The 12,471-nt window shown below is 35.5% G+C and overlaps 1 protein-coding gene across 1 annotated transcript in view; it reads left to right on the forward strand.

Moving 5' to 3' along the window:
- The window catches only part of UNC13C (unc-13 homolog C), a 692,819-nt gene that overhangs the window by 314,750 nt on the left and 365,598 nt on the right, over positions 1-12,471 (forward strand). The window contains exons 10-11 of the mRNA XM_040226553.1: positions 8,910-9,137; positions 10,095-10,236. Coding sequence (XP_040082487.1) covers positions 8,910-9,137; positions 10,095-10,236 — 370 coding nt within the window. The remainder of the gene's footprint in view (positions 1-8,909; positions 9,138-10,094; positions 10,237-12,471) is intronic.

Below are 12,471 nucleotides of genomic sequence, written 5' to 3' on the forward strand. Positions count from 1 at the left end.
TTCTCTGCAACTTCTCCAGCATTTATTGTTTGTAGATTATTTGATGATGGCGATTATGACTGATACGAGGTGATACCTTATTGTAGTTTTGATTTTCATTTCTCTAATAATTAGTGATGTTGAGCCTCTTTTTTATGTGTTTATTGCCCATCTGTATATCTTCTTTGGAGAAATGTCTGTTTAGGTTTTCTGCCCATTTTTTGATTGGGCTTTTTTTTCTTGATATTTAGATGTATGAGCCACTAATATATTCTGGAGATTAATCCTTTGTCAGTTGTTTCATTTGCAATTGTTTTCTTCCATTCTGAGTGTTGTCTCTTAATCTTTTCTGTTATTTCCTTTGCACTGCAAAAGCTTTTAAGTTTAATTAGGTCCCATTAGTTTGTTTTTGTTTTTATTTCTATTATTCTAGGAGGTGTCACCCTGAAGGATATCAATGTAACCCATAAGGACCTTGTCCAAATAGTTATGGTGGCAGTTTTACACTAGGAAAACGTGAAAAAAAGAAGTGTATGTTGGTTGGGATGAGGTTGTATGTGGAGTGAGACATATGTAAAACAGATATCATGCATAAAAAATTTCCCTTGATTATCTTTTTAAAGTGGGGAAAAAAAGTTCAAAATCAGAAAAATATGCAACTAACCATGAAGCCTAACCTAGTTGGCCAGCACTTTCTTACACATCTCCAAAAAAGAAATCCCAGAGTCCCACTGAAAAAAAATTCTACCTAGTTTTAGCTCCTAACTAGAAATTTCAAGTATCTGCATAAAAAGAGAAAGCATTTCATCAAGAGTTCATGAAAGCAGCATCTTGTGAGATGTATTATTTTGTTCAGTGTTTCCCACTAACATTATGTTAAGCTTATGTACACTAATGCTTAGCCACTGTGAATTCATAACATTCACAAAATCTAGCTAGTGCATTCCTGTCTGCAAACTACTGATTTTTTTTTTTTTTGTATTTGTGTTACCACATATTGCAACCATGCTATCTTAAGACATATGTTATTTGTATAATGTATGAACAGCTACTGTGGGTGGGAGCTTTATTCTGGGCTTTCAGATCTAGAAAAAATGTTATCAGTGTTGTCCCTGGTCTCAGACATATTTTCTACAACTTAGGTAAATAAATGTGAACACATATCTTGGAAACTTTGGACATTTTGCTTTGTCAATAGCAATTATATAAAGGATGTTTACATAATCAGTACTTAGGAAGCTTTGTATTTGTTGCTTTAGGGTGGAGACCAGTCTTTGTTTCCCCATAATTTAGCACATGTGTAAGCACAGCTAACTACATAATAAATGTTCGGAAGCAACAAATAAGGACCTGAGAGCACACTTAGAAATAGCATGAAATAGTTTAGAGATCATTCTTCCATAGAACCATAGATCATTAGGGGAACCTTTGAGATCCATGAATTGGAAGAATCCAAGCTACTGATTTTACTTAATGCAGACAGCTCAGTATCTTGTTAAAAAAAAAAAAAAAAAAAGAATAACATAGGTAGGGTTACAACTAAGGTCTCTGAACTCCTAGCCCAGTGATCTTTCCTAATTATAAAGAAACATGCAAAATGGACCCCTAGAGGGAGAAATGGAAAGTTGTTGAATTTTATTTCTAGTGCTTTCCTCCTCTCCCTGTCTTTTAGACAATCTATGCTGCCCAGACCTTGGCTTCCTAGGCCTTCTCTTTCAGGATGACTCCCTAAGACTTCCCTCTATGGCCAACACACCGAGCTTGAGGTTCACTCACTCTCTATCGTCTCTGTCTCCAGCCACAACATACTCACTACACTGACTTTTCAATACTAAATAGAACATGATTTGATAAGATAATTTGGATAAAAGTGGAATCAATAGTTAAGTTACTTTAATACAGTGATCAGTTTCTTAATCCAAAGGAATAGCCTCATAACGGATCATTTTCAGGGTACGTGGGGGTACAAAAAGGGTGAATATGCCTCACTTAAGATAGAGAAGGCAGTGGGAGCCCACTCCAGTACTCTTGCTTGGAAAATCCCATAGATAGAGGAGCCTGGTAGGCTACAGTCCATGGGGTCTCGAAGAGTCAGACACAACTGAGTGCCTTCACTTTTACTTTTTCACTTTCATGCATTGGAGAAGGAAATGGCAACCCACTCCAGTATTCTTGCTTGGAGAATCCCAGGGACAGAAGAGCCTGGTGGGCTGCCGTCTGTGGGGTCACACAGAGTTGGACACGACTGAAGCAACTTAGCAGCAGCAGCAATGTAACAGAAATATTCTATGTAACCTAAGAAAAAAGGCTATCTATCTATATGTATTTTTTTGGAGTCTTGAACTACTTGACAAAGATCTGGCTTCTAATCCTGTCACTAGTAACAGTTTTCTAAAACCTCTCTGAGTACCATTTTCCATATATGTGAAAAGGATTAATAAAACCTGTCAATGCTCTCCAGTTAAAGATCACTGAGAACACTCCTGTAGTTTTAAAAATTCAGTTTATTACCCATGGCTTTGATGGAGAATGCACACCAGGGTGAACCACAGGCTATCTCAGTAACAGAGTATTAAAAGGAGAGGATTTTTCTGAATCAGGTGTTGCCTTATAGTGAGGACAATCCTGTTATTGTGTACATAAAAGAAAAAAATCTTATCTCTAAGAAAGCAGAGACTAATAGCTGAATTTAGTAAAGAAGCAGTAGTCACTCATATGTGGAGGAGGATGTTTGGTATTTTGTGATCACATGGTGACCTGGTTTTCAACTGTGCTTAGAAAAATTTACAGAGTGGTCTTATTTAAGAGGGACCATGTGCAAGGTTGGTGACCTGTAAGAGTCCTTACACCCAGCTGGAGAGCAAAACGGCCTAGTGGTGAGCATGGGACAGCTTCTAGCCACAGCGTGAACCAGTTGTGTTAGCCAAATTTCTAGATGTCAAAGCCTATTTAAAAATAGAGAAAACGAAATTAAAAAAAAATTTTTTTTTAATTTTTTGTTTCTATTCATTTTCTTTCTTTCTCTTTTTGAAAAGGATTTGAAGTAATCTATGTAGCTAAGTGGTGAGACCAAAAAGTTCTGTCTTACACAGTAAAAATGTTTTTTAAGTTTCCCTGCCTTTTTTTTTTTTTCTTTACAGTTTATTTGTTCCCTTAATCTCTATAAATAGTTTTAGACTCTGAAGTGATTGGGAAATCTTGAGAAAGCAAATATCTAAATAATGCTCATGAGATACATTGTGAGAGTGCATTCCTGACTTTGTGGAGGATTTTGAGACACGAATGTTTCTAAACTTCTTCTGAAAGATTGCATTTACTAAAAATGGGATGGTGGAATCTGGTGGGGTTCGTCTAGTGGAGAGGGCAGGAATGGTTGCTTCTGTTTGTTTGGAGCTGTAGGTTTAATGACAGTGAAGTCACTTTATAGAAGGTGGCAGTTCCTGGAAAGGGGGCTCGCAGCCCACATTCCCCACCTCCAGGGGTGGGAAATGATGCTAGGCTGGATCTGTGCTCCTCCAGTTACCCTCCTGTTAAACATCAGTCCTTTGTTGTGTGGGAGAAATCATGCGGAGTGTGTGGCTTTGATCTTACAAGGAAAAGGAGGTGGCTGACTTAAAGACGGGGGAGGGAGTCGCAGGGCTGTTCCTTGAAAGATTGAAGGCATGGTAAAAGAGGAGGGTTAAGATTATCTTGGTTGTTAAAGCAGCTAAAGGGAAAGGGTAGGAAATGCCAACTACATGCCCACCTATGTGATTTCATGGGAGAGGAAAGCGGGGACGTCAAAAGCAGGTCCACCTACATGATTTTACTGGTAAAGACAGTAAAAGCAGTAAAGTTTATCAGATTAGACACTCTTAGGGAGACACATGGCTCAGTATCAGATCCTGAGTGCAGGGTTATATGTACCCTCTGGGTTCATTAGCTTCAAATGCAGGTAAAGGGTTAATGGATGTTAATAATAAATTACTATTAACATTCTTGTTATCATTATTGTTTTCTATAGTCTCTTTGAATTCTGTTGTCTTTGGACTCCAATCTAGTGAACAATTATAGAGAATTTAGCCTTGGCAGATGCTGAGCATGACACTGTCCAGGGCAAAGTGTTCAAGGAGTTGCTTCATGGGGCAGGTGAAGTGCAAAACCCTAAAATTCCTTGTTAATGTGAAATTCTTTAATAAATGCTATACCCTCACCTTTGTCCTGAAATCGCTATGCTTATTGAATTACTATTGAAACTGTATCAGTATCTCGTTTAATCCTTACAATGACCCTGTAAAGGAAAACAGTAATATCATTTCCTTCTTTTTGTCAGATGATAAAACTAAAGCTTACAGAAATAATTAACTAGCCCAAGTTCAGATCGTAAGTGGCAAATCAGAATTTAAACAGAAAGCTGTCTCCTTCTGTAACCACAGCACCATGAGTGCTATGCTCTTTGGTCTTATTTAAAAGTAGTTTTCTTGATTTACAAAAAAGTAAATGTATGCCCTTGCTTTATGTTATTAAGTGCATGAAGTACATATGCCAACCAAATTCTGCTTTTATAATGGTGGGCACACATTTGTCTTCTGAAAATCCCAAATCTGAAGCTAAGAACCCAGTGTATTTTGTCTCTTCATAAGATATGACAAAGAATGTCTGGCATTTTACATAGCAACTCATTCTTGTTTCTTCCAGTATTTTGGGGCTTATGGTCATAGTGTGCAAAAAGTTTATAGCACATTAAATTAAACCCAGGGCCAAATTGAATAGTCAAATATAGTAATCATTTTCCTTTAGATTCACCCAATAAACATTTTATCTTTATTGAGTGTCTTATTTTCCAAGCAGTGTAATATTGGAATACACATTTAACTGAAGTTGGCCTTAAAGACTAGGATGTAGAAGACGTGTGTGTGTGTGTGTGTGTGTGTGTGTGTGTAAAACCAATACTGACGGAAGTAGCTGCATCAGTGTCGGTTGATAAATATTGAAGAATTCTGTGAGGCAGTTGCTTGAAATCAGCCATGTTAGGAATATTTACAGCACAGAAATCTGCAAATGCTATAAATCAAGTTTGGCTTTTTTTTTTTTTTTCCCCCATGAGGGAGGGAAGAAAATGTGACCACTGAATTTAGAAAGCCAGGATTTCTTTTAAAGAAAAGATAATATCATATGCTGAGAGTAGAGAGTAATGGAGAGGGAAAATGTTTTAGAACAGCTGTTGAAAAAATAGGAAAGAGAAGAGACTGGGGCCAAGGTGGGATGATGCATTTGTCACATACATATAGGTAATTATTTGTAAGGAAAACTGAAATTATAAATCACCATATAAAAATGATGAAACTGTTACTTTCATATGAAATTTAGATGCTTTGAGTAATGAATAAAAATGAAAGAAAAATGAAGGTTTCTAGCTAATTGGCTTTGTTCCATTAAATTAGGTGTAAGGGCATCATGTGAGATAAGCCCGCCTCTGTCTAAGGTTGTGCAGTCTTGTGCATAATTGCATTTTCTGATCTGTCAATTAAGTGTTTTTAAAAGTAACAAAGATGAGTTCCATTTGGATAATGTATTACACTTTACAAAGTGCTTTCATTGTGTAATGTCTCTTTTGATCTTTATTGTTGATCTCTGGTTGATTTATTACTGTATTTCAGTGAAGCTGCTAGATCTTCTACCATATACTTTGAAGGAAGACTCATATAAATACAAATCTGTTTGTCTCTGATGACTTTGAGATAAACAGAATAAGCCCAAAGGAAAAGAATAAACCAATAAACCAAAGAGCTGGAAATTTATTTAAGAAATAGTTTCATTAGAAAAATAAGATGAGATATGTGGGTTCAATAAATGATGGGGCAATGAAAAGTCATTGTAGATGAGTTACAAAAATTATGAATCGGTCTGTATCCCTGAACTAAAGTTGAATCATTTTTCAGATCAAAAGCATAAAAGCTATGTATCTTTTCTAGAAATAATAGATAAAAGGCTCAAACGTAAGTCTCTACTAATTTGCTCTCCAAGATTGGTGATTTTGCAATTTATGGGTCTGTCGTCTGTACATATTAGAGTAGATATTCTACTCCAGCATCAAGAGCATTGGTGAATTCTTTCAAAGTTAATTGTCAAGCTTTCCTAATTGATTCTTCAAGAGAATTTAAGTAGTGGTTGTAAAGTACAGAAGTTTGATTTCTTAGAAAGAAAATTCTTTTGACATTCGAGCCTTGAATTTGGTAATTATTATTGGGATGAACATTTATTATGTGGATGGCGGTCAGTTGGCTCTGCCTGAATAAGAAAAATAACCCAAAATTTAATGCATTTAACTTTTGAGGACTTTAACATACTTTTCTAGAGCTTTGAGGGCATTAATAGACATAACAAGCATAGTTGTTTAGAAATAAAATATTGGGGGAAGCTAATATTTTAATGATGCTTCTAACCCTTTGGACATTCTTCGAATCACCTTTAAAACCAAACTTTTGAGGCACTTTGAATCTTGCAGGTGACTTTTTCAAGTCACTGTGGTTTTTTTTTCTATTTAATGATTATTCTAATGCTTGAAGTAAAATATCTCTTTTGGAGAGTTGCAACTATGTCGTCTAGCCTATGCTAATTTTGCTCTGTGAGAATTTTGCTCTGTGGAACCAAGCCATTATTAACAAATGACAAGAATGCTTAAAGATACATAATTCACAAATGTGTAGTTATTCTAGGGCATGTCCTAACAGATCACTATGGCATTAAGAATATCCCTTCAAATTATATCTTAAATGGAATATGTTAATTTTTAGTATTCTTTTTTAAATATGTTGTTTAAATTCTCAAAGGTTAAAAAATATATAAAGAGAGGGAAACTGCTCTTTCTACCAATAGAATATGCATCTCTTTTACCATACTTTAATTACATCTTGATTACTGTGAATGCATATTTTCCACTTTAGAAAACAAAAGTTATATTTTCAAATAATGAGGATGTTCACTAAAATACTGATGTTAAATTTTATATGATTTTATTATAAGGAAAGTTCATAGTTGATCTTCCCTTTTAGTTTTAGTTTCCATGTTTAAATCAGGTGCATAACATTTACAGAAGTAGATTCAAAGAACATTAATGAAGCTATCCTTTGTGGTTGGAATTGTGTAGATAAATCATCACATTCAATCTCTAAACAATTTAATGAGCTATTAGTATGCCTATTTCATAAATACAGTATTTCAAAAAATATAATACAAGTTTGGCAGTATTTATAGTCATGGAGATGAAAATTGGAATGATTATTTTTGGGGGCTCCAAGATCACTGCAGATGGTGATTCAGCCATGAAATTAAAAGACACTTACTCCTTGGAAGGAAAGTTATGACCAACCTAGATAGCATATTGAAAAGCAGAGACATTACTTTGCCAACAAAGGTGAGTCTAGTCAAGGCTATGGTTTTTCCAGTGGGCATGTATGGATGTGAGAGTTGGACTGTGAAGAAAGCTGAGTGCTGAAGAATTGATGCTTTTGAAGTGTGGTATTGAAGAAGACTCTTGAGAGTCCCTTGGACTGCAAGGAGATCCAACCAGTTCATTCAAAAGGAGATCAGTCCTGGGTGTTCTTTGGAAGGACTGATGTTGAAGCTGAAACTCCAGTACTTTGGCCACCTTATGGGAAGAGTTGACTCATTGGAAAAGACTCTGATGCTGGGAGGGGTTGGGGGCAGGAGGAAAAGGGGACGACAGAGGATGAGATGGCTGGATGGCATCACCAACTTGATGGACATGAGTTTGGTTGAACTCTGGGAGTTGGTGATGGACAGGGAGGCCTGGCATGCTGCAATTCATGGGGTCACAAAGAATCAGACACGACTGAGCAACTGAAGTGAATTACCTATAGCCACAATATTCTTTTCGTTATATCTCAGTTACTTCTGTACCAAAAAGTGTTTGGTTTCAGCAGCGACAGTCCCTCTGGACCCTGATACGTGGTCTTTTACTTTCCTACTTCACACTCAGTGAGGAACCTTGAGAGTCAGAATCAAGGTCCACTGTTTGCTCGTGGAATACAGAGCAACCCAGAGGCCACACAGAGCATTGAGACTATCAGGCTGGTGGTTGGAGAAGCTGAGGAACTCAAAGATTGCCTTTTGGAAATTCTTCACTGTCAGGATTTGTTAACAAGAATTTATAACACAAAGATAGTGTATAGCCCAGCAGATTGAGACCAATCATAACAAATAATGTCCTAGAAGTAAAAAAATTACTTTTTGAGTAGAAAGTAAAAATTCAGCCTGTTTAAAACTGTGGCCATATCATAGAATGAGAGTTCACGTCTGTGGCCCATGATGTGGGGATGGTGCAGCCCACTGGTTTCTGAATCCTTTTTAAATAGAATCACCTTCATTCCAAGTAAAATCTCACCGTATATTTCAATCTAATGGATAGTGGTAGTTTTCATTTTGCAAGCAAAAATGTAAGCTTTTAATTACGATAAATTTCATGAATTAAAAATAATCAGGCACTTTAGGTGAATGCAAGTATTTGAAATGTTGATTTCTGAGTGACATTTGCCGTATGTATCTGTTTCTCAACTTTGTCTTGGTTACCCAGTGAGTAAATATGTGTTGTATGTAACACATTTAATTCTGTGTGTTCCTTTGATTTGGAAAGTTATTTTTAAAAATTCAAATCAAATATTTGCACAGCTGTGAATCAGTTCAGTAATACAACTAAAAATCCCTGGGATCGTGGATGTCCATTACCTACAGTAGCATAAGGGCTAGTCATTCTGAATCTCAGCATGGTGCTTATTCTCCTGATATTTTCTGAAAAAGCTACCCTGACTCCTGAGAATTAAAGCATTCATTCATTCTCATGTTCTTCCTTTTTTTCTGACCCTCCTTCTCTTGGTCTATGAAAAAGAGCTTCATGTGTCTTTACGTCATCATCAATTTTTCTATTATAGGAGCAGCAGAAAAGAGTTCTAAGCATGGTGCAGAAGATAAGACTCAAACCATTATTACAGCCATGAAAGAAAGAATGAAGATCAGGGAGACAAACAGGCCAGAGGTGTTTGAAGTAATTCAGGAAATGTTTCAGATTTCTAAAGAAGATTTTGTGCAGTACACAAAGGCAGCCAAACAGAGTGTACTGGATGGGACGTCTAAGTGGTCAGCAAAAATAACCATTACAGGTAAAAATAAGTCTTTTTGAAAAATTGTATTCCATTTTGAGATTTTTATATATGTTAGAAATCACTGCTAATAATTGTTATAGGCAAAATAAAGATTTTTTCAGTCTTGTCAACTTTGAAGTTTAATTGAAACTTCAAATTTCTAAATGGTATGGTAGATAATTGAAGTCATTTCAGTCCATGTCTCATTCTAATCAAAAGCTCTTCGAGAGGAAGAAAGTTCTGTTTTATAATATATTTGTCAGTACCCGGCAGTTTACAAGAGATTAGTTTTGTTGCTGCCTGACAAAAGTAGCCAATAATCTCTTTAGTCAGTTTTTCTTAATGAGAAGACAAATATTTTACTTACTCCTGGATCAATACCCCTTATCCATTTGATCCTTGACTCAATGCAATTTGAGTATAGTGATGTCTAGTAATTTGAACTTCTGAAGTTGCTCGTTATAGTAACAGCAGCTGCATAGGTTATCATGTTAATATTTACCAAGCCTCTTAACTCACTCATATTGTATTCAAAAGGCAAAATTAAGAAGCTTTTCTTTAATGCTGACAGTAAACTCATATACACAAACACATTTTAAATCACAGACTTTGAACTACACTGGATAATTCAAAATATTTACTGAATTAATCGGCTTAATGTTTGTGCATTCTCATTTGTCTATACATGCATGCAGTGACATATGAGTATATAGATAATAAATATATGTAGATGTATGTCTACAGCTACTGTTCATTACAGGCAAAAGGAAATATTAGTCAAAGAAAGATTTTAATGTTGCGTGATTCATTCTTTCATTAAACATTTTGTTAAATCCTGCTTTTCATGAGAGTGAAAGCAATGGGGATGTGTCTACAAACGCAAAGGACAAAGTAATAGAAAACGTTTCCTTCATTATCAGTTTTTTGTTTCTGCAAAAATACTTATACTAAAAGATTGAATTTGGTTTGTTTCAGTGGTTTCTGCACAAGGCTTGCAGGCAAAAGACAAAACAGGGTCTAGTGACCCGTATGTTACAGTTCAAGTCGGAAAGAACAAAAGAAGGACTAAAACCATTTTTGGAAACTTGAATCCAGTATGGGATGAAAAGTTTTATTTGTAAGTATATAATGGAAAACTATTAAAATATTGAAATATTTGAGGATAAATTTACAAGCATGCAAAATATATGAGCAATAATTATCTCATGTTTTAATTGTATCTATGCAGGAATTATAAAAAGATGTTGTGAACTGATATTGTGAACTTATTTAATACTCTTATAATATTATTTGTTCCTCATCTTGAGAAGCAAGTGAATAAAAATAATATTACAAACAAAAAAGGTGGCACAGCTGGGGTTAGTTTGCAGGAGAAAAAAAAAAATGATTACAGCATGATCTGTAACTTGAGTTGACCCAGTATAGTGAGGGATTTATAGGCTTGATTCAGCAATATCTTGACATCTGAAGATTTATGACTGAAAACAGTAGAAAGACTTTGAGCATCACATGGTTTATCATACCCATACCAGCCTATACTGATGAAATGGTTGATGATAACTTTTAGAATCTCTCATTTTCTGTGGGTCATTTATTTTTAAACCTTTTATATCCTGTACCAAACAGCAAGGAATCATTTTTCTGTCAAAGGTTCTTTTCTTTCTGTCACTCCTTGGAGAGAGATAAGATGACTTCCAGTTACCATTTGTTGGAAATGAAAATCCCAATCTATGAGTTTAAAAGTAAACGATGCTTTTCTCTTTCCTTCTTTCTTTGTTCATGGTTTAAACATGGATCTCCTTTACATGCTAAGTAAGCAAACACAACACATACAGATTGTTTGGGAACGTGGGAAATGGTGTGTATGAAATAAGAGTTTCATGTGTATATTGGCTTAGGAAGTATTAAGAAACAAGTGTAGAAAATGAGTTGGGACCTAATAACAGAGGGTACCAGTGAGAGTGTTAAGAGCTTTCTGTGACTTCTCCCTTCAAACTACTGAGAGAAACAATTTTACTATCTCTTTGTTTGTTAACAGAAGATAAGAAATTGATTGATAGTCAAAAATTCTTATTCCTAAGGCAGTCAAGTAAGTGAATAAAGCAGGGTAAGGACCATAAAGCAGAGGGAAAGGCACTGTTGCAAACTTGAGAGCAAGTGACTCACGAGCAGGAAAATCTCCTTGCCACGCAGTCTTGTAGGTGCAGTGCTGCTAGAGCTTCATTTTGTAGGAGAAACTGAAAATCTGATAGTTCAAAACCAGCAAAGTGAATCAGTTATACATATACATATATCAACACTTCTTTTCCCATGTAAGTCATTATAGAGCATTAAGTAGAGTTTCCTATGTTATACAGTATGTCATAGTCTTGATATACAGTATATCATACAGTATATCATAAAGATTTACTTTGTAATAAATGAAGTCTTAATATCAGGTAGTCCTAGTTGTCCAACTCTTTCTTTTTTCAAAGTTATTTTATATATTTTAGAACCTTTTAATTATTTCGATGGGTATGTTTTAATCAACGTCACCTTTTCCATACAAAGGGAAGCCTGGGATGGTTTTGATTGCTTTACTCCCTTGGCTAAGATTTCCAGTATAATGCCAAGTAAAAATGATAAAAGCAGACATCCTGGCTTTGTTCTTGATATTAGAGGGAAGCGGTTCCTTTCTTGATTAACTCTGATATTACCTGTCTACTTGTAGGTGCCATTTTTCCACTTAAGACAGCAGTCTTCTACTTCCAGTAGGCTAAGAGTTTTGATCAGAAGTCAATACTGCATTTTGTCTAAGCTTTTACTGCATACTGAGATGATTGTTTGATTCTAAATGTCATTTTGAAAAGTATACTTGGACAATATTGTTCCATTGTCTTTGTGTTTTTGTTGCTTTCTTATTTTTTCATGAGAAATCTGTTGTCTTCTTTGTTCCTCTGTACATGTTATCCCCCACACCCATGACTGCTTTTAAAGTTTTGTTTTCTTTACTCACCTGTACAATTTGATTATGGTGTGCCATGGTTTAATTTTCTTTGTGTTTCTGGTGCTTAGGGTTTATTGAGCTACTTGAGCCTATGAGTCTGAAGTTTACTTTAAATTTGGAAAAAGTTTGGCCGTTATTTCTTCAAATATTCTTTCTGCTTCTGTCTTTTGGAGGTTTCACTTACACATATATAAAGCCTCTTGAAGTTGTCCCACAGACCATGGATGCTCTACCCACCCCCCGCCCCGCCCAGTCCTTTTCCTTTCTCTGTGTTTCCTTTGAATTATTTCTGTTGCTGTGACTTCTTCTTCTGTAATGTCTAATCTACTCTTAATCCAAGGCACTGTATTTTTCATCTTAGATGTT

Source organism: Oryx dammah, unplaced genomic scaffold, assembly GCF_014754425.2.
Source record: "Oryx dammah isolate SB20612 unplaced genomic scaffold, SCBI_Odam_1.1 HiC_scaffold_26, whole genome shotgun sequence".
Taxonomy (NCBI): domain Eukaryota; kingdom Metazoa; phylum Chordata; class Mammalia; order Artiodactyla; family Bovidae; genus Oryx; species Oryx dammah.